General features: G+C 42.8%; 2 protein-coding genes across 3 annotated transcripts in view; both read right to left on the bottom strand.

The window, feature by feature from the left end:
* The window catches only part of LZTR1 (leucine zipper like post translational regulator 1), a 37,292-nt gene extending 25,723 nt beyond the window's left edge, over window positions 1-11,569 (bottom strand). Inside the window, exons 1-9 of one of the 2 annotated variants that reach the window (XM_072844951.1) lie at window positions 11,295-11,569; window positions 11,147-11,209; window positions 10,959-11,015; window positions 10,215-10,294; window positions 9,728-9,836; window positions 8,152-8,235; window positions 6,565-6,622; window positions 5,837-5,976; window positions 4,630-4,831 (exon numbers count right to left, since the gene is read on the bottom strand). In XM_072844951.1, the coding sequence (XP_072701052.1) occupies window positions 4,630-4,831; window positions 5,837-5,976; window positions 6,565-6,622; window positions 8,152-8,235; window positions 9,728-9,836; window positions 10,215-10,294; window positions 10,959-11,015; window positions 11,147-11,209; window positions 11,295-11,470 (969 nt within the window). In that variant the 5' untranslated portion in view covers window positions 11,471-11,569. The remainder of the gene's footprint in view (window positions 1-4,629; window positions 4,832-5,836; window positions 5,977-6,564; window positions 6,623-8,151; window positions 8,236-9,727; window positions 9,837-10,214; window positions 10,295-10,958; window positions 11,016-11,146; window positions 11,210-11,294) is intronic. The other variant, XM_072844952.1, reaches the window with a different exon arrangement.
* A 2,613-nt stretch (window positions 11,570-14,182) lies between these two features.
* IPO9 (importin 9) overlaps window positions 14,183-27,018 on the bottom strand; it is a 40,178-nt gene continuing 27,342 nt past the window's right edge. The window contains exons 15-24 of the mRNA XM_072844950.1: window positions 26,716-26,942; window positions 26,355-26,503; window positions 25,299-25,427; window positions 23,183-23,458; window positions 21,190-21,356; window positions 18,994-19,127; window positions 17,308-17,427; window positions 16,767-16,868; window positions 15,864-15,940; window positions 14,183-15,286 (exon numbers count right to left, since the gene is read on the bottom strand). Of these exons, the coding sequence (XP_072701051.1) occupies window positions 15,176-15,286; window positions 15,864-15,940; window positions 16,767-16,868; window positions 17,308-17,427; window positions 18,994-19,127; window positions 21,190-21,356; window positions 23,183-23,458; window positions 25,299-25,427; window positions 26,355-26,503; window positions 26,716-26,942 (1,492 nt within the window). The 3' untranslated portion in view covers window positions 14,183-15,175. The remainder of the gene's footprint in view (window positions 15,287-15,863; window positions 15,941-16,766; window positions 16,869-17,307; window positions 17,428-18,993; window positions 19,128-21,189; window positions 21,357-23,182; window positions 23,459-25,298; window positions 25,428-26,354; window positions 26,504-26,715; window positions 26,943-27,018) is intronic.

Genomic DNA, 27,018 nt, shown 5'->3' on the forward strand with positions numbered 1-27,018 from the left:
ACCCATTTAATGTGAATCATGTTAATACTGTATTGTTCTGATTTCTTACTGGTAAGTGAGCTACAGAAATATATTCCTTCTGCCTATCATCCACATATGCCTGCATTTTGCTTTCTCTGGGAGAATTCCGTAAAAGCATGTAATAAAGGATGTTAACATAGACTTGACAAACAGAAATCGAGCTGTGCAACAATTTTAACTACAGTTACTCTGATCACCAGGTTTTTATAAATACTAACATTTTCAAGATGTCTCTCTCCAGCTTACTGAGCACAAACTTGAAAAGGTCACTGGTATGAAAATCCTAAATTTTAAAAAAATATTTTCTAAACAGGATGCAAGTCTGAACACTACATATTATTTATAAACATAAAAAGTATCAGTCTTCTCTCTTTGGACTGTGAAATGCTAAATTTTATCTCTTCCAGCAGAACACGGTACCCTGACAACTACACTTACCACATCTGAAGGCAGATCTTGTTAAGGGCCTCACTGCAGGAATTCAGGGTTTTGTTCACATAATAACATGTTTCTTTTGCCTGAAGATACCTCAACGGGTGTAACTGATCTCTGCACAGGGAGACTGTGGCAGACTCATCCAGAGTAGGATGAGTAAGTCCTTTAATCCTTCTTAGCTGCCCACAAACCACGTCACTGTAATCCATCTGAAGAAATCCAGAACTGTGCCTCAAAGTAAGCCAGAGAAGGTTACCAACACATTAACCTCCCTTTTTGCTTATTAAAAGAAAAATTAAGAGCTTTGAAGGTCAGAAATTTTTATTGCTCTTGGCTTTGAAAGGCCTAATTGTGAGACTAAAATATTTCACAGGCCATGTTTTAAAGATTTCTCTTGTAACTTCAGGCAAGACAGATTGCTCGCTAGTAGCTGCAGTCACTGGGGAGTTGGATGGTAATTTGCCTGGTAACAGGGGAGCGATCCACAGACGTTTTAACTATCCCATGCAGTGACCTTCTCTAAGCATGGCAAGGAAGGAGAATTTTCTTCCTCTTCCTACAACACCTTGTCCTCTATGAGGCAGTGGCTGTTTCCAGACATCACTTTTGACTCTGTGTGACTGTGTCACAAATGGATGTGCACCCCTCCCAGACCCTGAGCTCCTCTGCCATTCCCTGCAATACACTCCTCTGCTGTAGCACAAACCACAACTGCTGTGTGCACGCATCTGTCTGTCTGTCTGTCTGCTGGCAAGCAACTGTTCAAGATGGGGCATTTTCCCTCTCATTGCCTGCTGATTTTTTATGGTGTTCCAACCTTCTTCAGAAAGCCAAGGATATTTTGAGTTCAATAGGAAAACTTGAGGCCAATAAAGAAATAGGAAAATATATTTAAATTATTTCAGAATCCTCTGATAGCCCTGTATAAAGGAAGCCCAGCACCTCAGGAAGCTTTGGCAGTGTTATGCAGGCAGGGATGGACTCAGATGTGATATCCCTCCAGCTGCCTGAGAAAAGTAGAACCCCTAACTGTGAAGATTATCTAACAGTAAAGATGGAGAACAGCTCTTTGTGCTCTGTAAAATATATATGTACATATATTATAGCATCAAGATAAAGGTATAAGGAGCTATGGATCGCAATTGTGTGGTTCAGAAAGCATGTCTTGATTTTCATTTTGGAGACATCCTAAAAGTATAAAATAGGAGTTCCTGGTTTATTTTTGAAGTACTGACCTGTTCCACTTTAGTTTCCCCTCTTCTACTTATTAAGCTGTTTTCCCATCCTCCATGGCACAGTGAGGCACTGTCAACAATTTCAAGAGACCTGGACAGAGAACTAGCACAGGTCCATCACCAGACTTGTTTACAGTTTTTGGTCTACCTGTTTACCTAACATGCACAAAATGCAAGACTGTCTCAGTGCACCTACAGCGCCTGATACTTGATTGCTGCTTGTCCTCAATAACTGCTTCTACAACCTTCCTGGAACTCACGCTGCACCACTGTTATTAATGCTCATATTGTGCCACCTTCTGCGGGTAAAAACGTCGAGATTCTTCAGTCTCATGTGACTTGTCACCTTCCACGTTGCCTGTAACAGGGTAGCAGGGACAAATACCATTTCTGCCTGACAGTCTATTTCTATTACTGGCATGCGTAGGCCTGAAAAGTCCAAATCACTACCTGGATCACTCTGAAAAGCTTCTCAGGGCTGGCTTAGTCTTAGTTCAGAGAACGAGAAGAAGGACTGGAATGGCAGCAGTCACTCTCCTTCAGCATAAGAAAGCTCTTTTGCAAAGCACTGTAAAAATCACAACTGAATTAATAGCTAAGTCAGCACCAAACCTTCTTATTTTGTACTCTGGAGGCTTTACCCACTCAATCCTAAACGTCCAAAAGAAGAAAGAATTAAGGAAATGCATCACATGACAATAAGTATGAAAGTTAACCTAGCTATAGTGCTGTTAAGCAAAGCTGTAATGCAGCATTTCTAAGATCATGTAACACAGACAAATACAAGAACATATGCTACACAATCCATCCATTAGAAAAAGAAAAAAAACCCCAACTCTATCAAAAGCCAAGATAGATTATTCTGCTGCACAGTAACAGAGGTCACCACCACTTCACACACAAGCAGAATTCTTCAAGTGCTGAGATAGCATTGCGCCCATTGTCTTCTACTTTGTTTCAACTTAATGTGAATAATTTTGTTCTCAGATATGGATAAGAAAGGAAATTTCAAGTTCAGAGTGGCCTGGGAATAGTATGGTATTAGAGATTCACTGCCACTGTTAAAAGTCTTTGCCAAAAGCTCATAGAAACTTCAGGAAAACAATTCTGAGAAATGATCTAGTTATCACTCCAGAACACACAAAATAATTTAAAACTTACTTAAAACGCCATAAGTCTCTCAGATCTTGCAGTTAATCAGTCTTTAAGAAAATTTACTATCGCGTGTTTCAACAGTGCTTCAATCTCACTTCCTATTTCTATGAAATTAGTCTCTAGATGCCATAACTGTGGAAGAAACTTCAAAATACAACACATGCAACTAACAGACAGACATCTGCCTGGGATTACAGACAGCCCAAGAAAAGAGCTCTGAAATCTGAACTGAAATTTTGCAGGGGATAAGTCAGGTACTAATGCTGTTTTATAACACCGTCAGGAGCACTTTTGCTCCTGAAAGCGATAAGCAATCGTATCACGAAGAACCAATGACTGAGGAAGCCTTAAGTGTCAACTGATAACATTGGTAGAACAGAACGGGATCTACGTTCCCGAAGGCAACTGTATCTTTAAAAAGTTGGAGATGCAGTTTTATTAATTTCATGAAATACCATGAAATACTTTGGTCAAATAATTTTTCAAAATGAGGCCCACAGGCATTGTTAATTTAAGAGCAGTGGGTAAGTGGTATTTTCCTGTTCATCAAATACTGAGTTGTATGTCTTTGCAAACAAACTAAAATACAGTGCAACGGTCAAGGATGTGAGCACCTCTGTCACACCAATTCTGGCAAAATTAGTAAATCTGCATTCAATCCTAATTCTTGTAAAATTAATCTCTTTAAGGTGTAACCTTAATCTCTACAGTTCTCTATACAGCACAGAAACATCAAGTATTTCCTCCCTGCAGATCAGCTAACACGCTCTAAAATCAGCTGAAGTATTTTAACATGGCTTAAGGTCAAATCTATTAAAATTAACTAACACAGTCAACGCAACCATTCTAAATCTAGGACATACGCATATGAGTACAGGCTTCAAGAAACCTACTTTTTTGTGCATTCTGGGAATAAAATGATCAGAGGCCACTGAAACCACATTTACTGAAATGTGAACTGACACGCATACTGAAACCATGCGAACCTTCAGCACTTCAGCCTGAAATACCAGGTTATCCCAGAGATGGCATCTATGAGTGTGCTATGAAAATAAGTAGACATTTTATCACACAATCACTGCATTGTAATGAGTAGCCCAAAAGAAACATATTAACACGCTCAGCATCTTTTTTTTTTTTTTAACATTTTCTCCTTTGGGGTGTTTACTTGGCCCTTGGTGGTCTACTGTCTTTTTATGTTCACGTAAAGAACCTACGTTTTTTAATTTATATATCTTATTAATGCCAGTATGTTCAAAAGAGACATTTCTAGGCCTCACTATGATCTCTATTATTATTTTACAGTCATACCTTTATAAGCAAACATTTTACACTTGATCTAAAAGGGAAATGCTATTCTGTATAATTACAGAATTTGTATGATTTTATGCACACAGGCATTGTTACAGCGAAACAATGAAAACCTTGTCTAGCTTTGAATTCTGCTTCAAGAGCATTACACAGCCAACCACACAACCACTGGTCCACAGTGAATCCATTCCTGATCTCTGTCAGATAATGACTGACTCAAAACTTGAATTACAATTGTTTTATGGTATTTCTTTAAACAGTATTAAACAAAATTTTACATGTTTCAACACTGACTAATTTTTAAAGCCTGTTGCCCACAATATTTCAGCTGCTTAACCATTGGTGGGAAGGAGCTATTACTATTTAACTAAAAGTCAATGTCCTTGTCAAAAGCATGTCCATAGCTTGACAGCAAAAATGGGTCAAAAAAAGATGGAGCATAAAAGAAGAAAACAAGAGCTCAACGTTTTACCTCACTGTCTGGGCTGGGCTGGATAACTTCCCACGTCTGAGAGTCCACGTCGTAGCAGTGAAGCTCATTGGGCAGCGTGTTATCTGCAGCACCACCAAACACGTAGAGATGCCGGTCGAATGCAACCATTGTGTGGCCGTATCTTCGCTGTGGAGGAGGAGGGGAGCCTCGAAGTAAGTGCTCGGTAGGAATTCGTGTCCAGCTAAGACATTAGAAATGAAACAGTATATTTTTTTACAATTCTTTTCTGCAAAGTAAGTTTTCTAGCTCTCAGATTGTAAGACTAAAGAAGAGGAGCTCTATTACAGTAGTTATTGAACCTCATGAGCACAGACGACGACTGATCCTGCAGATTTCTCAGACACCTATGTCAGCTCCGTGTTGCTAAACTTCTAACTGAAAATGTAATAAAGGCAACATGGTTCCACAACCCAGATGTATTTATGTAAATCCCAGCAGCTCAAAGACCACAACTTGGGAAGGAATTGGTGATCTATTATCACACATTTTAACAGCTAACCCTTCTAAGTAAAGGGCACCATTCTGATACCGTATCCCATTTTGATAAGGCATCGCTTATTCCCTATGATAGGACAATTTCAGCCAAGGTATGGACGCCGTTAGCTGTTGTTTCAGGTGTGGTTCCACTTCAGCCAGTAACTAGACAGACCAGGTTGTCAGAACAGACGGGTGCGTCTGTATTCCCACTTTCTGGCATTTTTCCCCCATCAGAGGGGCCACGTTTTCAGAGCAATGGTCGACACTTTGAGCAAATCACACCAAACGTCTCAAACTGAATACTCCAGATTTTAAAAGATAATATGCATTTTACATTTCCCAGTGATTTCACTGTGAACTGGTATTTCACAGGACTTCTGTCTGGTTTTAATCTGGTTTTAATCTGGTTTTAATTCATATAACAACTTTTAGGAAGGTAATATTTGGCATCCCATTCTGAATACACTAACATTTGTGCTTATTGTTTAAAATGAATCTACTAAGCTTTCTGTTCATCTGCTGAAAAAGACCAATCGGATGAACATGGCAAACAACAAAGTCTTATTAAAACAGTCCATATTTTCTCTTATCTACCCTTCCTCATCATAAGATGCAGTATTCTTCCTCAATACCCTTAAGTCTGTGCATTTCTCAACCGAAGTAGTCAAGTACTACGTGGATTTTGTGCAACTTAACTGTCTACACTTACATCTTTTCCTTGAATTCAAACTGAAAGAGGTTATTGGTAATCTTTGCTCCACTCTGGCCAGAGAAAACAAACATTTTGTCTTTGCAAACAGCCACAGGAAAATTACAGCACGAAGGAGGAATTTCACCACTTTGTTCAATCTGAAAGATAACAAAATTCAAAATTTAAAATGTATTATTGTAGCGCACAGCTACGTGCATTGAGCGTGCTGCAGGACCATGCAATACATCAGCAGACAGACAGGCCACATGGCAGCAACGAGTGCAGACAACCAAGTCCCTGTAAATCTGGCTACAGGTAACCAACTAATGCTGTGCTTACACATCTGCACAGACTAATTTTACCATGGATAAAAAGGATGAGAGGCCACATTTCTAAAGCCCCTGATCCTGTAAGGATCAGGACTCTGATCTTGATAGCCAGCCTGCAAAGCTCCCCGTCTATGGCAGTGGCTAAAGCGGGAAATGCAGTCTCTTTTTACAGGGGGCATAGCAAAGCCACCATGGGCAGTCTAGGTCCGGTTCACAGATTCACAAGCAAAAAATCCCTTTCATATATGCTTGGTTTTCCAAATACACAAAAATCAAATTTGAACTGTTTCTTTTCAGCTGTGTGACAAATACATTCTGAAGAGAGAGCAGTATAACCCAGCATAGGAGATTTTAAATAATTGTGTATGAAAACAAAAAAGAAAATTTGATGTGTTAGTTCAAATTAAAGCTTCTTACCTCTTCCCAGCATGTTAGCTCTCTATCCTGCAGGCCAATTGTCCACATATCATTTAACCTATGTGATAACACCAAAAATGCTTGATTTAAAACAGTTTACTTTTGGTAATTTTTAGCTCATAGAGTTGAAAGGACAGAGATCCTATTTTATCAGCATTCCGAATCCTGCACGGGAAGAATCTCCTACTTCCGCTAACAGAAAAAACCTATTATAATCTTTTTGTCCTACACCTAAATTTTATACCACCACCTATGCTTGCTTTAGCATCTTTCTGGTTACAAGTATACTACAGTTAACAGTTACACAGAGCAATTCTGCCTGGAGCTTAAGGATTTGAGCTATTTAATCTTCAGGATTTTTACAGAAATACCCCTTATTACCCTGCCTTCTTCTACCCATCCCTGCTAACCCCTGAGACTGACCACAGTAATTATTTATGTGGCTGAATCCTACCTCAAATACATAGTGGAGGATGAAGCAGGTAACCTGACACATTGCTGACTACTACGTATCTGACTACGCTTTTCCCAGTACTAGTTACTCACAGACAACTACAGATGCTTCCTTTGTTCGAACCTGCCTGGAGGCTTATGTTCCACAAAAAGACATTTTTTAACATGATTAGACATATTTAACATAAATTAGACAGCTCCTCTCACCCAATCCCTCCTTCCAGCTACCCAAGGTCCCCGGGGAACTCCCTAAGCTGGAACTGAGCAATTCCACAGAGTCATGCATCTTTCTCCAATTCCTCCTCCGGAAATAAAGAAAAGATCCCATCTGTTTTTCCAATTAGCAGCAGTTCTCCCGCAGACTTTGAGGAGCTGATAACTTTTCTGCAGATTCTCCTCAGAAGAGGAGGCAGCCCAGCACATTGAAGCAGCTCCCACTTTGTGACAATCTCTATATGCTCTCAGGATGCAAATATTGTGCATCAACATAAAATACTTCTCAAGTTCATCAAGACAGAGAAAAATTATGTGTTCAGAATTGATTCTTCCCCGATAGACTAACAGCAAACGTGAAGAGCTGCCATTTGGGACAAGGCACCAGACTCTCCCTAGCTTCTCAGTACCGCTCATTTCCAGTCTTTTCCCATCCAAAATCTCATCTCCCTTCAACCTGAATAATCTTGGTATTTCAGTGCAGCATTCCACCAAAGGTATCACATATTTTCAGAGAAAAAGCTGACATGTTGTTGTGAGTTCTGTCACATGACTTCAGAGAAAATTCATGCTTTGTTCTCTAAGTCTTCAGTGACATCAGAAGGCCTGTGGCGGGTATCTTCTGAGAAATGCTCATTTGCCAAATTTCAAAGATCTTTTAGCACCTTTACAGCCAAAAACATTGTCAAATTATACATCCATAGCCATTCTGAGTTACCAGATTTTTAGGTTTTGAACACATACTTATTTGAACTGACATGAACTGGTGAATTGCAAAAATGTAATGCTCAACCACAGGCTGGGTTTTGCAAAGCTCCAGTTAGGTGTTTAAATCGCTCGGTATACAAAAATGTCTCTACAGAGGTGAAAAGTGAGGGACTTTACAAAAGTGCCCAAGGAGAGAGCGATCTCACCACGTACCGTGCATTGCCATCATATCCTGCAAAGATCCACAGCTTATCGCTATACACTGTCGCGCCATGAGCTGACCTTGCAACTGGCAATCTGCAGTTGAGAAAATTAAGAAAAAAAATCTTAAATTACCTGCAGAGGTGCTATAAGAAGGATCTGCATGACAACTAAAACACACATGTAAGAAGAATAAAGCCCCCTACACAAAATGGCTTCGAGCCAAGAAATTGCTTCTGTCATACACCCTCAAAACAGAAAGCAAGCCTCTGAAGGGAACATTTTAGAATTTTACGCTTTGCTTCCTCCATTAGAGAAAAATTACCTTAATGCATACAGAAAATAAAAAGAAAAAAAATATCCCACTTAATTCATTGCCAGGCCTCAAATACTCTTATTTTATGGGAAGTAGCTAAATAGTGGGACAATTAATAGCACTATCATTATGGCAAAGTGGCAATCCACTCGTGCTATAAAAATTAATATTTTCATGCACTAAGAAGGTGGAACACATAAATGAGACCCAGGACAGAGCTCACAATGCTTATTTGGGATTGTTTAGCGGGTGTTCCTGAGATGCAGTACCCACAATAAAAGATCAAACCTACGGTTTCTCTTCCCCTATCTTTGTTGTTTTTACTAAATCAGCCAAGAAGGCCTGAGCAAAACTGTGATGCCACAAGGCCAGCAGATGTAATGTTAGCTCGTTCGAGGTCATTTGTGCAGTATGCACACTTGTAATTGTGGGGAAAGACAAGGACATTTGAGTTCATAAAATATGAATAAGAATTATTCTCCAAAATGTCTGAAGTTGCTAGAATAACCAGAAAGAGAACCTACTATGTGGTCTATGTTCTAAACCATAACATATGCTCATCAGAGGTGAGCAATGAATTGTGTGTAAAGACACACATGCGGGTGTGGTAAACATTAAGTAGTTGGGTCAAAATCAGTGTCGCAGATAACATCCTGAAATGTGCACAAGTCAACTTTAAGAAGTAATGCATTACTGGATTTGATTCTGCCTTGGAAAGCTGAATCTCAGGAACCTGTGTTCAACAGATCCCAACATATATCATCAACTCATTCATCTGCTTCTGATTTTATTTGTGTGAACACACATCACCTTAAGGCGCTTCAGGCAAGCGTGTGTATTTCAGAGCACTCCAAGAAAGTCAAACTTTATTCAGAAAAAAATGTGTAGATTTAGCTACAAATAAGCTTCAAGTTGTTTCCTGATAAAACTAAATTGAAACTATGAGGGATCAACAAATTTCATGCCGTCCTTGAAAAAGAAACAATTCGAAAGAAAAAATTGCCTTTGCTCTCATCCCTTCTGTCACAGAAATGAAACATGAAGAATGGATTTTGGTCAAATTTCCAATACAGAACACTCTGGAATGGAGGCCTTGCAAAAAAACTCCTTCAGAACAACAGACAGTTTTCAGAAAACTTTTATCAAGAAACTAGAGCAGAAATTGTCCTGCAGCCTTAATATTAGCATTGTAACCAATTCTAACTGTGCCATTTTAAATGTTTGCTGAGGTACACTCAAGTCCCCTTGAAGGTAATGATGCCAGCTCCTTACCTTCCTTCAGTCTTCCACTCTGTCCACTGTCCAGTTGCAAACTTATATTCAAAGAGATCATTTTTATTCTTCAGGTTGGAATTGGAATAAATGTCTCCAGTATAGCCACCTGGGCAACGACAATTCCATCAGACACAAACACAATAGAGCATACACGCTTCTAGTCGTTATATTGGAAGAAAACTGAAGTTCAGATCACACAAAGAGAAGGTATTTGGCTAATGGACTACTACAGGTGGGAGACTTCTCCACTCCTACCCCTAAAGAAACACTATGGTAACAAGTTTCAAGCCTTCTTTACTTTAGAGAAAACAGGAAAAGTATTTCCAAGCTAAAGCTGAAATCACAGTCAGCCATGAAAAATACTGGATTTGCTACTGAATAAGATCTTCTGATGCTTCCTAAAAATATCTCATTCTTTTTTCAAAACAATAGCAGCACATTTATCATTCCAAGCACGCACAACAGTAATCTGCCACTGTCTTACCAAACACAAACATGCTGCTCCCATAGACCACAGCTGAGTGGTGATACCGCGGTGCTGGCGGGGTCCCCGTGGTAAAAGCCCTGCACAACATTTAGAACAGCAGCAATCAAACACCCTTGTCATGCTTCAAGCACTCAAAGCTACTGTGCAGATTCAAAAAAGAAACAATTGTTTAAACGTTACTCTCCTGTTCCTGAGTGTTTTCACTCGTTTTGGTTTCTTAATTATACTGTCCAAGCTTTTATGACAGACTTGGCGCTATAAGCATAAACGGTTACAAACATGACGCTGCTGAAATCTGTTTGGCAGAGATGGCAAGTGAGGCACAGGTAAGACTGCACTGTCCAGAGCAAAGGAGCCCAGCAAAACCATCTGTGAGCCCCCCTTGGCACCCTTCCTGCCCTGAGGGGCTGTCCCTCTGCCCGCGCATCCTTTCAGCTCTCTCACAGGGTGTACGAACAGTGACAACCCCCGGCTCTGCCCATCGCAGTGCTGCCCAGCACCCCCTCGCTGGCAGGAGCTGTGCGGGGACACTCGATAACCTCCCTGACAGCTCAGCCACACAGCAGGCTTGCAGAGGTCAGCGATGACAGCACTTGGGTGGGGGTGATGCTTCCCCTTGGACGCTCTGGTAGAGCCCCCAACTTTTACACCGAGGTGCTGGGAAGGATGAGGCGTCTCCCAGCCCTGCCCGCAGCCCGCGGGCAGGGAGGGGCCGAGCCAGCGGCGCCCGGCGCAGCCCACCTGCACCACGAGCAGTCCTTCACGTCGAAGCGCAGCAGGTCGTTCAGCATCGTCTTCCTGCGGGGAGGAACGAGAGGGGCGGCTGAGCCGGGCCGCGCAGCCGGCGAGGGGCAGCCCCGCTCCCCTCAGGCCCGGCCCGCTCCCCTCGGCGCTCGCTCCCCCTCCCCACAGGCCCGCCCTGGCCTTACCCGTTGTCCCCGCCGAAGACGTAGATGGCGTCCCGGTAGGCCACCACGGTGTGCTTGCTGCGCCTGCGGGCGGCAGAGAGCGGCGGTCAGCAGCCGCCGGGACGCTCACCGACCCCCTCCCCGCCCCGGCCCGCCGCCCCCCGCTCACCGGGCCCCGACGAACTCGTCGCAGGGCGGGAGGCGGCGCCACCGGTGCACCGTCTCGAAAGGCCCGAAGTTGAGGGTGAGGTACTCGACGCTGTCCGAGCAGCTGTGGTCGAAGTCTACGCTCGGCGCCACCTTCGAGCGCCCCGCGCTGCCCGCCGGGGCTCCGGCCGCCGCCATGGCCCGCGCCAGCGCCCGGCAACCGCGGGGCCGCCCGCCGGACTACGGCTCCCGGCGTGGCTGCGGGCTCAGCGCCGGACTACAGCTCCCGGCGCGCCCCGCGACCGGGCTTCCGGCGCGGCCGGCTGCCGCCCTTGGACTACAGCCCCCAGCATGCACCGCTCCGGGGGGGGGGGGCGGCGCGGGGCGGCAGGCCCCGCGTTCGAGGCCCGCGCCCGGCGGGTAGAGCCCGCGGGGACCCAGGAGGCACCAGGGCTGCCTCGGTAAGACTCGGAAGCCGGGCAGTGTATACATTAAAAGAGTTTATTTGTTAATACAAAAAACCAAACGAAGAACAATACTCATGACTACACATAAAGTCTCGTTCCAGAGTCACAGCTGAGCTATTAACTAGTGAAATTAGAGCCCGTGGCTATCGGAGCCTCACGCCATTCTAGCAAGGTAACACCCAGCGTGCAAAACATGGTCGGTTCCTCCCCACGGAGGAGCTGTGAGCAGGACACGCGCGTGCCAGGCACCAATGTCGGCAGCGGCACGTGCCCAGGGCTGTGCGGTAGCCTGCATCCCACCCTTCAGTTTTAATTCAGTTTAACAGGGAGTTTGTATTTCCTAACATGGTGTCAGTAAGCTTTATGACGATTAGTTTAGTTTCTTCTCAACAGCAGACAAGAAGAGTGCTCTGCACCTCGAAAACAGACTTTAGACGCATCTCCGTAGAGTCCAGCACTTTTCATCCTGAGCAATCACCTTGTTACACACATCAGAGTTGTTTCAGCAAAGCTGACACCCCTCCAGCAAAAAAATCTTGCTTAAAGATACATCACGGAGCATTCAGAATTTTGTTGGGAGGAAGAACAGTGAGAAAGCATAAGGGCAAAGGAGTTACATCACTGCGAGCACCAGCAGGACCAGGCAGGTCCTTCAAACCATCTCCCTTGCGCACTGTCGCTCTCATATCCTATTTGGCCTCTGCTAGGGGAAGCTTGAGCCACAGTATTTCTTGCCAAAAACCATCCTGCACACCATAAGTTTGCTTGCAATCGGGTGTGCTGCACAGCCATGCTGTTCCTGTGCCCACCATCTCCAGGGCTGGTCCCAAACTCCATCCCTTATCACAGGTCCCATGCAGTGGCACCGTGCCTGGCCAGCTCAGGCTGCCCATGAGCTGATGCTGCAGGAGGGAGAGGGCAGAGCACTACTCCCCAAAAGCCACTTATCCCCCAATCTTTCCCATCTCATCAGCTACACTCCTTGGAAAAGCCATCGATACCTGCGAATCAAAGAATGGTTTCTAACCAACACACTGAGGAGCTCCAACAGGAACTCTACAAGACGCTGGCCTATGTACTTTTGGGACCTTGCAATTGCAAAGAAATCCTTTGATTTCTCAGTTGAGGATGAGGAATGGAATCAGTAGTACTAGGCTGCTCTCACTTTTCATGGTCTTGTTTAAACCCACCATCCAACTTAACTAAAGCAAGCACCATGAAGGCACACACCAGTCAACCCCCACCAGAAAGCACGCGAACCCCACCAGCACCTCTCCACGAGCCCTGGCTAACCAGACCCGAACATGCTGCATTTACAACTGATACCCTAAACCACACCTAGACACTTCCAGATGTTTGGCATTCACTTACCTCCAAGAACGGATGACTGGTTTTGAGCCTTGCTGCCAACGCATGGGGCAAAAAAAGATGGTCCTACCTCTTCCCAGGCTGGGAGCAGTCACTCTGAGGACGCTCACTTGATCCTTCCTGTACAGCTATCGGGATACACCACTGCATCCATCTAGTTCTAGTTTGGTTTCCTCAGGAGACTGCACGCTTTAGTTTAACTTGTTGGCCCTTTTCAGTGAAAGCTGAGAGAGACAAATGCCTCAAGACAACATTCCTAATAGACTTTAAAAAAAAGAATGTCTAGGCAGAAGACAGAACCACAGCATTCCCACTGAAGAGAAGGCCATGGCACAAAGTTTAATTACATATTCTTATACACCAGAGAATCCACAGGGAAGAAAGATACCGTGACACAGCTGCATGGGAACTTCTGATCAGAGCTTATGCCTTATTAGAGACACACACATATGCACACACACAAAAATCAGGCTTCGAATTCTGCTTCTCATAGAGCTATTCATACAAAACCATTGAGGACTCAAGGACGGGTCAGATCAGCCTGCAGGGAATGGTGGGGATTCCCCCTCATTCTGCCCATTCTCAGGCACAACCTGAGGGGTTGGGGTGGGAAAGGGGAGCAAGGTCTGCTTGAGAATTCAGGGTTATTTTACCATTTTCCCCACACCTGCTAAATAAATTGTGCCATCTTTGTCTGTTAAAAAGTTAATTTATTATCCCCTCCCGGTAAAAAAGTGAAAAGCTATACTCTGTTAGACCCGTAAGATACAGAATCACTCCAGCTCTTTGGAGGTTTTTAGATACAACTTCGAAGCATATTATTCCACAAAGGAACAGCAAGTACCTTTCTTAAGAAAGGAAACTCTATAATGGGTCAGCCTTTTTCTTTTAAGCAGAAGAAGATGTATCCATTACAGGACTCCCTTTCTGTCCAGATGACTCCTGCAAAATACCCTAACATCCTCCAGGCGGCACATACAGAAAGTTTCCTATGGAGAAATATGTCTTTAAAAAGTGACTTCAGGAAACAAGTGCAAGTTCCTTTTAAATCTGTTTTATAAGAAGGATACCAATGTACATTTTAATAGTTTTATTTTCATTATCCCCAAGGGGGAACCAAAGGCAGAGAGGTGTTGTGAGATACATCACGCTGTTCTTATGGGTAAATCAATTTGCAAATGTTATTTTACCACTCTATAAAAATACACACAGGAGTGTGAAGGAAGCAAAGTAGTTCAGAGTGGCTGTCATGGAGCAAATACGTTAAATACAATCAGGTTTTTTTCCCCTAAAAATTGTGGCTCCTTGTGTTCCATAAACCCAAAGTCTTTAGTAGCCACATGCCACAGGAACAGAAATTTAAGTGGTAGCTTCCTTTGAGCATGTGCACACAAAAGCATTAGTAAAGAACTGCTCCCATGGGACTAGACAGCAGATGTGAGCGACAAAGCCCCATCCACAACAGGAAAGAAGATATGCATTCAGTTTTATTGTCTCAGCTTCCCATCCAAACTCCTGTAAACAGGTTCCATACCATTCAGGCATCTCTGATAAAAGAGTCTATAGTTCTATAAAAAGAAGTCACGCTGTAAGATCAAGATATTTACCCTGTATGTGTTATGTGAGCGCGAAGAGGAACCACCTTCCCATTTCTCAAGATACATCCAAGCAATCTGTAAGTGACCCAATTCCTTTCTCTGTCCAACTGTGCTATGGGAAACTCAGTTAAGTGCCTCTTCACAGGTAGAGACAGTTTGCTTTTAAAAATATTAAGGACACATTTTTTTTATCTTTAAGAACTTCCTGGAAAGTTACTGTGGAAAATGAAAGTGCTCCCATGGTGAGACCAATGTGCAAAGCTCTACAGACTTCTGTCCTTGCTGCTTTCTTAGTATTCCTTCCCTTAGCAGATTCATGTAAAGATGAGGCTCAATACATTGCAATGAGGCCATCATCCACCTGTAACAAGCAGGTAGACACTGGAAAATGTTTTATGTTTAATCATAAAACGTGGAATAAGCCAAAAAAATATTGTTCGGATATGATCGGGATGGTCTCTCGAGTGGGTTTATATACCAATGGCCTGTAACACTCGCTTTTCATTCTCATTGAGATGGTCTGAAAACATTGCATAGCAGGGCTGCTGTGCAAACTGACAGAGGAAGTCAGTGAGATAGGCCTGAAAGGAAGACAGAAAGACCCAGTTAGCATCACGTCACTTTGGAAATCCTGTTTCTTTCATGTATCAAAAGATAAACGTCAACATGCACCAAGTAAGACAAAGGGATTGCAAGGAACAGAAGTGATGTGGAAGGAAGGGTGGCAGCAGAGGGGAAGGGCTGATGAACGGCTGCCGGGTGGTGGTAAAAAGCAGGAGCAAAGTATCATACAGGGGCTGTGACTGGGTGGGAGCATCTCCCAGGGGAGTATGAAATTCTGTCATGTCCAGTCTCCAATCTACTTCTGACTTTAGCCAATAGCTGTGAAGCTCATGGGTAGAAAAGACTCATCTCCCTCTGTTCAAAAAGTTTTGTTCATTCACATTTCCAAGTTACAGATATTGATCCAATAAGGAAAAATATCTCCAGGCATTCTTGGGATACTCAGCACTTCCCAAAGTAGTTTCAATGAACTGAGTACATTCGGGACAACAATCAATAACTGGTGTTCACAGTTTTGTTCAAGTACAACACAGAAAAATTAATTTATAAAGAATGATAGGAATCTGATTTTAAAAACTCATTCTAGAGCATCACCTGGAGATCGATTTGGTAAAGAGGGTCCTTTAATGCATCTGGATCGTCCTCCTCATCATCTTCATAGTAATCCTCATCTGTCAGAGGCAAATTAGCAGGTTTTAACATCAAACAGAGCAAAATACCTCAGGAAGTATTCTATTTTTCTATTATTCAACTACTGTTGAGATCCAAGGATCCAAAAATAAATAGTTTCAGCACTGCTGGGTAAAAAAATTTGTATCCAGAATATTCGCTCCTTAAGTTCAAGATGATTAGAAAACACGACACCCCAGAACAAGAAGGGTCATAGTGGGAGTCTCAAGGAACGCACAGACGAGACGAGGATACACGGGATAACTAACAAATGTGCTTGTCTAGTATATGCACTATTATCTTATGCCTTAACCTTATGTCAGGGTGACACACTGCCAATTCTGTGCTAATGTAAGCAGTCTCCCTTATTGTATCTGCCTGTAAGGTTCTCTCTTCTAAGACTATAGGCAAACTGGAGAGCAGAGGAAAGGAGATATTATACCTGCTCCATCTTTATGCAGCTATTATTTCTCAAGGTCACTCCACAAACAAGTTCATCCGCTGCTACGACATTGTCATTCCAAAGTCATGTCTACATCTTTAAGCATCGATTTTCTCTTTAGAAGAAATACCTGGATGAACCTCACGGCAACATGAAGCCTACGCAGCATTTGAACTCTCAGGTGAAAAATGCAGTTATTTAATCATCGTGTTATTCAGACATGTCCCTCTCTTACAGAAAAAAGTCCTTAGTCAAAATCCCAGCGTAATATTTCCTTCCCCTTGCCTGCAGTCTCTGTTGAGCTGCTGTCAAGGAAAGAAAACTTTGACTAGGATGTCATCTACTCTATTTTCACTTTGAGTAAGCACTTTAAAGCTGTTACTTACCATACTTGTTTGTGGAAAGAATATCTGATAAGAACTGTCCTGCTAAGCCTTCATCTTCATCCTCATCCTCTTCCTGATCCTCCCACATATCATTTGAATCATCTGTTTAGAAAACAAAAATTTAAAAATTTCTAGAAATAAACAAAATCTAAGAGGTCCAGTCTGTCGATCACTATACAGGGGACTGTATAGTTTTTAGGCAAACATCCCTGCTTGTGTAGGTGGATGAAGGGAAACGCCTGCAACCTTTACCATCCCTGTGGAACGAGTAACTCAAGGACTGGAGCTAAGCAAAAAGCAGCTGCAAGAATGGACGCTTGAAGTAGGGAGGAAGAAAGACAAACCAGATACACTGGCCCAAAATAATTTTCAGGTTTAAGAACACACAACACTGATTTTATCCTTTGGATCACTATTTAATCCTTTGTAATTACAGTATACTATTTACTATTGTGAGTTTCTTATTACTATAAATGCTTCTGAAGAGATTACAAAGTAGATTTAAGCCATCCAAAGAGGAAAAGCAAACCCAGTATTTTACCTTGGCTCCAATCTGCAGTTGTCTGTCTAGATGCATTTGCTTCCATCGCATTAGAGAGTTCATTTATTATTAATTTTAAGATTTTTACTAACAAAGGAATGTTTGTCCAGCGTTCAGGATCTGTAAAAGAAGAAAAATATATATTAATTCTGCTTTTAATAAAAAGTTGCTAAAAACAGGCCTTTTTTTGTGGTGGTTGGTTTTTTTTTAATTTTACCATACGTTTAAAATGGTCACAGACAAGCAAAATCTTCCAGGTTGGGAGGAAAAAGGGACTGACAAAAAAAACCCCAAATGTTCCTTCCATATACCTTCACAGCTGGATTTCCAAAGATCTTAACTGCAATATCAAATCTTGCATATTTTGAATGAAGAGAAGGCATAGTTAAAATCTTCTCAGCTGAATTAATTTGTGAGTCTACTCAACAAAATCATAGCTACAGATGACTTCATTAAGCATTCTCCTCTAAAGTTATTGTTGCACATCTAGCAGTGCTTTCAAGTAAATGAGCAGTGCAGCACTCCCACGCGTGGCTCTACCCTTTCTGAGACATTCAAGCTCCAACTTTTCCTCACCAGGGCTCCCACAAAGCCTAATTATTCCACAGGGATAGCTAGACAGTGGTTTTGTCCTTAATTGCAAAAGTAAAGATCCTATCAAACGAAGAAACTGGAAGCACTAGTTTTAACTCTTTAGGTGCTCAAATGCTAGCAATTACTGTTCTTCTATCTGACTAGACAACATCTGAGTTTGGTTTGTGCTGTTTGGTGGGGGTTTTAAAGTAAAGAATAATAAGGTAGCAGGTGTTTTGTGACCACTACTTACCTCTTATACTCCTAGTGCTTTCCCCTATTTATTTCCTTTAATAAGTCTTACTGCATCACCCCAAATCCCCCGAGCCTATGACAGCTGAAGGCTTGAGGAACACCAACTGCCTCGATGGGCCTCTGGTTTGGATCAGTACAGCCCTTACGTCCTATACCGCAACTATTTGTGCACAAGCTCTAGCACAGCAAGTTTCAGAACCAAGGTTTTGACTGACTGCTGAAGATAGCAGCTCCCCAGTGTCTTCCCCTCTAGGGGTCCGTCCCCAGAAAAAAACCTGCCGAGTGCCCTCTCCGATTTAATATGTGAATCTCTATACAGTAATCTCCAATCAAGGACTTGGGGTTCAACCAATTAAAAATAAGACAAGTCTTATGCAGGAGACCAGCCAAGCTTTCCTTAAAAGTGATCTCTAACTTGTTGAAATCATTGCTGGTATTTGTGAAAGTGTCTCATCGAAAAAAATACCTTTTTTTTTTAAAAAAATCTCTGCATTCACTAAACACTTTCCTCTCAGAGAAGCTACTAGGCATCATGAAATTATCAATTCTATCTCATTAGATGGAACAGGATGACGCAAAATAGCAATGAATAACTCTCTATCCCATAATCACCTCATCCACTTATATTAAATCAGTCTTATCTGGAGTCTTCCAGATCAGACTTTGGCAGAATTAAAGCAAATAATGGATATGTTAAGTACATGATGTATGGATTAGCTCTAAAAAACAATGCGCACCTTCTGTAGGAAATATCTCCCACAGCTTTGTGTGATCTGCAAGATCTATTTTACAGCCTTTCATAGCATCTACTAACAGGAAAAAAAAACCCCTGTTAAAAACAGCAAAATTATTACTTACTTTTGGCTGACTTTGATCGTGTCCGTATTCCCTCATCCATATTAAATATTTCTTCTCCCTTTACCCTAATGTCCTGAAGTCGCTTGTCATCTGTGTTGATGCCATACTGAAGGAGTTTACACAATGCTACAGAGCTGGGAAGCAGGGAATAGGAAAATTACAGATGAGATTGTCTCTAAACTGCCTGGCTTTCACAGTGACTGTTAATAGGGAACACATCTCCAGAGCAGACATTCAGATGCCCTTTTTTCTACACTTTTGCCAAGAACAAGCATTACAGAATTTTCCTATTTCGCCTGCTTTATGTCAGCATCCAAAACTGGACTCATCTCCTCACCTGCACAGCAAGTCAAAAACTGACAAAGCTTTGGATTAAACACTACCAAACAGTGCATACATACATTAACGGTTTTTCCAGTTCAGAAGGGCCATGAGGTTAAACACACTCCTGAAGCATCACGTGCAGATGAAGATGGGAATTAAGAGGAAAGCAGTGGCAAGAAAGTAGTAATTTGGTTGGTCTGCAGCTGTGAACATCTCTTCTACTTTTCTCCAGTCTCAAAGCTCTTTTTCACTTCTGGTCCTTCACAGCTCAGCTACACTCAGACCTTCTAGCCTGCTCCCTCGATATCTTCATGTGTACTTTCCATCTCTGCTGCTCAGATTTGTACACCACACTTTCAAGCATTCTCCAGTTCCAGGCTGTTTTCAAGCCATACTGAGGATGACTTTGACTACTGGTTAAGGCCACCAATTTACGCTTGGCACTCTTAAACCTCTCTCCTGGCTCCACAAGTCTCAAACTGAAGTTTCAGAGCTCTGTGGAACTCGCTCTTTTCGTGCTTTCACTTCACACCCTCCTTCTCTCCCACACTATGGCTCTGAGTTCCCATACTGCTAGTTTGGACGCAGATCTTGCATGCCACCCCTGAGTTGCCCAAAGTTTTCCCATCCTTTCATCATGCAAGTCAAGAGCAAATAGCCACTTCTTCAACCTGCCACTCACAGGGACAGGGACTGATGCACACAGAAGGTGTCAGCTATCTTCATGTTCCTTTTACTAACTCTAAACAAGAGGGTCTTCTGAGCAGGCATTGCTTTTCCTCAGTACACAGAAAACACCTAGCATTTTCTAATGCACGATAAGCATCACCATAAATAACCCAAATCAAAGCGTTTAATACAGTGTGGAGCCCTGCCAAGCCATCTGCACACAAACAGCTCTAATCTTGGACAATTCAGAGACAGCACTGAACAACAAAGTTTAATCTTGTTCTCCCTGTCAGCATCAGCCTTGGCTTTTCCCTGCGGTCATAAGCAGTCTCAGAGGATCCTGCAGACAACCCTGCTCTGTCAAAATGGGGACAAACCACTGCTCTTAGGGATGAAACAGACCAAGTGTGACTGAAAACAGCACCAGATCCCCAAATCAGACTGCCTCTTGTTCTGCATGATCATTCACAAACGTCCATTTTAAACACGCTTTTTCTTATTATTCATTTCATAGGCTATTGACTGCCTTATAACAATAACACACCAACACATACTAAGAAGTGAGTTAACAGCTGGTGAGACCCCTAAGAGTGGTCTGTTAGGCTTCACATTTCCAGAAAAATCAAAGACAGCAGCTGCGGCAAAATTTAAATTAATACAGAATATTTCATGCTTTGGAATATAGTACTCCTCCACCAGAACACAGATGTGCTCCTACAGCAAAAGGGAGAGAAAACTGTTTCAGTTGATTTCTTTATTGACTTTTAAGAGATCATTAAATCAACAAGAAATCACCAGATTCTCTTAGGAAACCCTCTACAATGCCCTGAAACTCTACAGTAGTCTATAAAGGCAATTTCATGCCTGGAGGCTATTCTCATCCCAGGCACAGAAGTTCAATCTCAAAAGCACTCCTGTGTTTGCAAGAAACACCCCCTTCCCCCTTGGGTCACCCTGTTCCAGCACAGAAATACCAGGCAGCAAGAGGAGCACTTAGAGGAAGATCAGAGATTGCTCCAATTACCACGACTCTCCTGAGCCAAACTGACAGTGCAGGAAAAAATGAATTCTGTCCAACACTGGCACACACTAATGCAAGTCTGAACCAGCTCCCCTTCCCCTCACACCCAGTGCATTTAATTGCAATGGGATGATCAGTCAGCTAACATTAACGCATGGATCCTGCTTATGAAAACATCCTACCTGACTTTGCCTTCGTATTGCCCATAGAACAAGTGCTGCCGGCTCATCCATTCAGCCATTACAAACTCCAAGGCAGGCTTGCCAGTTGGTCCGGGGAGACTACACAGGAACTCTAGGAGTGGTTCCAGTTGTGAGTGAACCAAGTGAGCAAACACCATAATCAAGGACTACAGGAGGAGAAAGGAAACATTAGCTGTACATAATTTAATAGCTGAAAATGTTTTATCAAATATTCAAGTAACTGAGTTCTCTGCAAGAGCAGAGACTATGCTTACCAACCCCAAGAAGAAGAGGAAGTATAACCCTCTGCAAGACACTCTGTGCTACAAAAGCAGGCAATAAACTACTACAGTCAACAGCAGTATTTATCCCCCACCAAAAAACACAGCAGGAGTAAGTTTACTCACACCCATGCCCCTAACTAACAAACCTTCCTAAAGCAAAGATTAAAAAGCTATTTAAAAAATATCAGAGGTTGCAGTTGACTTTTAACTAGCAAAAATATCATATGCAACACTCAGACACCGCAACTGCCCTAATTTGCTCAACGGACCAGAGGCTGTACACATGGTTCTATACACAGAGCTCTAAATCCACACATATCTAGCAGAAACGTGTCTCATTATCAAGCTAAGGAACAGAAGTTATTGGTCCAGAGCCAGAACCCATATTCTCTTCCCCTTTCACCCCAGGGATTTCCCATCATCACCTCCACCACAGGACCACCCTTCTCCCACATCATCACATCATAATTCAGCAGCACTCTTCCAATTCTGAGTGCACTTTGAACACAAGTTTTAGGGAAAGAACTGCAAGTTTTAGAAAGGTTTGTTGTTTTGGTTGTTTTTTTTTTTTTTACAAGATGCAGTTTTACAGTCTGAATCTTAAAGACCAGGAGTAGAATTCATATGCTGCGTACGACTAAATGTCAGTCTCCAAGCCTGAGGGCATCCCTGTAGGCTTCCTCGGGGAAAAGATGCCCACCTCCAGAGGTCCATCTTTCAGGCTAACACAGGGAAAAGATTCAGCATTGTGAAAGGCTCGTTTCTCTTCCCCTGGCTACAGGGGCTTTATGTGACTGCTTCAGATTTAAGCTTCCAAATCTTTTAAAACCAATACCAAGCAAAGTGAGAGCCATTCTGAACAGTTAAGAATCAAGAGTGTTTCCAAGGGGAAACAAAAAAAAACAAAAAAAAACCAAATCAAGGCTTTAAGATGAAATCTGTGCTGACATCTGAATGGCCTTCTTGATTCACCATGTGCTGGCTTGAAAAATGCACATACAAAAATCAGAGAAATACACAAGATAAAAGGGTTAGAGCAGAGTGAGCCTCAGCCAAGTCCCACAGCAAGGGCAAAGGTGGGATCTTGCCAGAAGGCAGAACTCCTCAACAGTGCCAGCAAAACGCCTTCCCCCAGCTGCTGCTGAGGAACCAGGGCAGCCATCACTAGATGTTTTACATTAAGGGCACAGACAAGAAAGATAGCAGAGAGAATGAAGACCACTGGGATAAAATCATTCCATAAAAGTGTGCCACTAGAAATAGGTCAAGGCTAGAAGAGATGGTGATGCTCTTGTCTGGCCTCTCATCTGATGCAGGCCAACTACACCTCCCGTCCACCGTAAGTTCACCTTGTCTCAACTCCCAGGCATTTATCCTTTTAATACATGCACTCGAAAACATGTGCTGCTTTTGCCACAACATGGCAACTTGGGCAACTCTTGTCCCCTCTAAAGGTTCACTGCTTGCAAGCCAAGGTCATGGGGGACTATTTAAGGTGCATTGAAGCTTACCCGCAAGAACCTGGCTTACCCTGTAATCCAGACAACTCTGTATAAGCAGAGCAGGCATTTTCCTGACTACTTCAAGAAGATATGTAGAACCTCCAACTGTAGTAGCCATAAATAATCAGGCACACAATTAAAAAAAAAAAAAGACAATTTCTTTTCCTGACACTTCTACTTATTCTCCTGGGTTCCCAGCCTGCTCACCTGCATTACACTGAGTGTCTCCGCTTGTTGCATTTTGCTGAGGATAGCTCTCAGGATCTGGTCCAGATTCTCTCCCAGCTCACTTCCTGCTTTCGAAATTAAAGTGGAGACCAGCCTGCCCACAAAGGCAGCAGTGAATTCTGAGGTCCTTGGATCTAGAAGCTGGCTGACCACCTGCATCACATACCACAGTCCATTGTGGCCTTGTTCATCATGCCATTGTGCAATTTGCTCCAGCGCCACCGAGACGTATGCACGCAGACACTCGCCACCGTTCTAAACAAGAAAATAATCATGTTAGAATTTCCCTTTCTAGGCAAGGGAGCGGGGAGGCGTGGGAAGACATCTCCTTTCATCACCCCAAAAAGACCCTTAACCAAGACAAAAACAATGGGCAAACTGGTGGAATCTGTAAAAGATCCAAGCTCTCTAATGTGCAGTAAAATGAGTGCCTAAATTTAAAAATAATTTCTATGGACTTCAGTTCATTATCAAGTACAAAACTCTTCACTGCCCAGGCAGCTCTCAAGAAGATCATCTAGTAAATACAAAGACAACCTGAAGTAGCTGCATTATTATGCCAGTCTTGTTACTCAAGAGAAATTCCAAGAGATTCTAACAAGTGAGAGATGAAGACAGCAAAGTGTAGCATGAACAAAACATAACCCAGCAGCCAAACTGCAGTCTTTTTGAATTCTTCTTAAAACAAAGATCCAGCAGAGCAACCAGCATGCTGGTCTCCAAGCTCTTCTTGCTGGTCTCCAATACTGTGTTCAATTTTGGGCCCCTCAGTACAAGAAAGACATTGAGGGGCTGGAGTGTGTCCAAAGAAGGGCAACGAAGCTGGGGAAGGGTCTGGAGCACAAGGCTGATGAGGAGCGGCTGAGGGAACTGGGGTTGTTCAGCCTGGAGAAAAGGAGGCTGAGGGGAGACCTTATTGCTCTCTACAGCTACCCAAAAGGAGGTTGTAGTGAGGTGCGTGTCGGTCTCTTCTCCCAAGTAACAAGTGATAGGACAAGAGGAAACGGCCTGAAGCTGCACCAGGGGAGGTTTAGACTGGATATTAGGAACAATTTCTTCACTGAAAGGGTTGTCAAGCATTGGAACAGGCTGCCTGGGGAAGTGGTTGAGTCACCATCCCTGGAGGTATTTAAAAGACGTGTAGATGTGGTGCTTAGGGACCTGGTTTAGTGGTGGACTTGGCAGTGACGGGTTAACGGTGGGACTTGATAATGTTAAAGGTCTTTTCCAACCTAAATGATTCTATGATTCCATGATTCTATTCTTACCAGTATGTTGTTTAGGGAAAGCCATTTCTATGGTCTGTATTCACATGGCAAAGGGCAGCTGGCACTATAAAACTCCTTACATAAGGAATGAAACCAGCTTTACTATTTATATGCCAGCTAGTAGCTGGAATGAAAAGGCACCCTGCACTTTTAGCCTCTGAAGCTTTTTCTTTCTTGCTCTAAAGACATCATCAGGTAATAGCAGAGCCTGCCAACAAGCACAGCTCAGGCACTACTGCTGTTTGAGATGAATCCTTGCTCTCCCTCCACGCCATATCTGGCTCAGTCAAAAAGCAGTATGCCTTCCCCTTCCCACCTAAATGAGTACAGGAGAAAACGGCGAGAAGGAGGAGGCCTAGAGGGTCTTCTACGCAGGAGGTCTTTTGCTTCCCTATGCCTGAGCATGTTCCTGAAGACGGCCTCTGCCATTCCTAGGTGTGATGAAAGTTATTACGGGGGACGGAAAGCAATAAGGTTTTGGTTTTTTTTTCATTTGGGTTTTGGTGGGTTTTTGGGTTTGTTGGTTTTTGGTTTTGTTTTTTTTTAAATGTACTCCAGAGCCCTAAAACAGAAAAAAAGATCAAGGCTGCTGCTTTACTCACTCCAGTCCTCCAAATTAAGGAATGAACAGTAAAAGTCATTGCAGGCCCTTGAACAGCAGTACTTTCATGACAAACTGGAGGTGGCAGAGACTCCCAAGGAGCTGCCGATATAGCTACTGACAAGCAAAGGCTGGGCTCCCTTAAAGGCTATGCGACCTGTCTTACGTGGTCACCTCTCTTGGACTCGCATAGCCCTGCAGTCCTTACCACTCCCCACAGTGTTACCTGCATAGTAGCATTGTCATCTGTGTTCAAGCTGCACTGAGCCACTGCAGGGAATGCTTGACAGATCAGGAGCTGGGACAGAGGAGGTTTTGTATTCCTCACAACTGTGGTCAATATATCGATAGAAGTCTGAAAGGAAAACACAAACAAAAGCACTGTTACAGCAGCAGCCATAGTACGCTAAGTCAGAATTACCCACCGCTGGTGCAAGCATCAAAAGGTGTAAACTGGAGGGATGTGAGGCAGTACTGCGATCACAGTCTAGAATATTTTTAAAATCAAAGGACCTTGGAGTCATGCACCCACAGCATCACTGTATTTGACATGGACACATGGCATGCGCTGTAAAAGTTCCCAAAGCAGTTCAAACATTAAAAGCAGCGTAACCACTTAAATACGGCAAACAGTTTCACGGTACCCTAATGCATGCTACTCAGTACAGCCAGAGAACCGTTCTAGCTGACTTGTTCCATGTTGTTTATATTGATTTAAATTTATTTTAATTACCCATGAGTGATTGTTACAGTCATACCAATCAATAGGCAGATTATAAGCATATTGATAAAGATGTTTATGGGTTTAATTCCATACAATCATTCTACATAGTCAATGCTTAATCTTTTATAAGCTGACTTTTTATAGGAAGGACAAACCTGTATAATTTATCTCCAGCAATTAATACATATGTGACATACAAATCAGAAAAAGCCTTAGAAAAAAAGTGCAAGGAATAGTCGTGCACCCTGCTGGAGAACACTCCACCACAAAGAGGAGACTGTTATTGGTGAAAGATGGCTATGTCAAAGCAAAGTGACTAGGGATACGCTGCAGAGACTGGAAGATGGCCAGAGGAGCAGTTTAAAGTTAACTGTTGGAAGCGTCTTCCCCCACCTGCAGTTTGCCTTCTCTCCACAAAGAAACCTCTACCAATGATCAAAGTCATTGTTCCAAAGCAGTTTAAAAGCAACCTTTCTACTCTTTGCAGACCAGCCATCCTATATGTTAAAGAACAGGGAATCATCTCCAGCCAAGACCATGTACCACTGTAGCACTTACTGCACAAAGCCCTGCTGGGATCTTGTCAGCAGGGGCCTGCATGATGCTGACAAGAGTTGGTATTAGCCTCATCTGCATTGGACCCTGGCAGGCTTCTATCTGAGCTAGCTCCTTAAAGATATCTTGGGCAAGAGAAGCAACAACTGGATCTGGAGAGAGAAAGCACCATTTACTAAAACATACTAACAAACACATCTCAATTTTTGCTACCACTATTTCGAATAGGCAAAGCAGCAAGTTTCCCTTCTAGCTTTACCGTTCAATGAATCAATGCTCATTCAATTATCATTTATTAAGTTTTTAGCACCAGGATTCAGTAGCAAAAACAACTGTACTTTGAGAATATAAATTGAATGCATACCATTACTGTACTTCAGAAATATTGCAATCGTGAAGGGGCAGATTTTGTTCTCCACACTTGCTGTAAATGCTGGATCTACCGTACAGACGATGCACAGCGTCTCCATCACAAGGTTTAGGACCTCTGAACTGAACTGAGTTGCCAAGTGGATCAGTCCATCAAGAATGCTAGGAAGGAAAGGCTGCAACACATGGGTGCTCTCAGAGATCTTCAGCTGGTCGCAGTAGCTAGACAAGAAATTTGTGATAAAAAATACATATTGGATATATTAAAGTGATTTATACATTTAACACTAGATGATAG

Source organism: Ciconia boyciana, chromosome 23 (assembly GCF_034638445.1).
Source record: "Ciconia boyciana chromosome 23, ASM3463844v1, whole genome shotgun sequence".
Classification (NCBI taxonomy): domain Eukaryota; kingdom Metazoa; phylum Chordata; class Aves; order Ciconiiformes; family Ciconiidae; genus Ciconia; species Ciconia boyciana.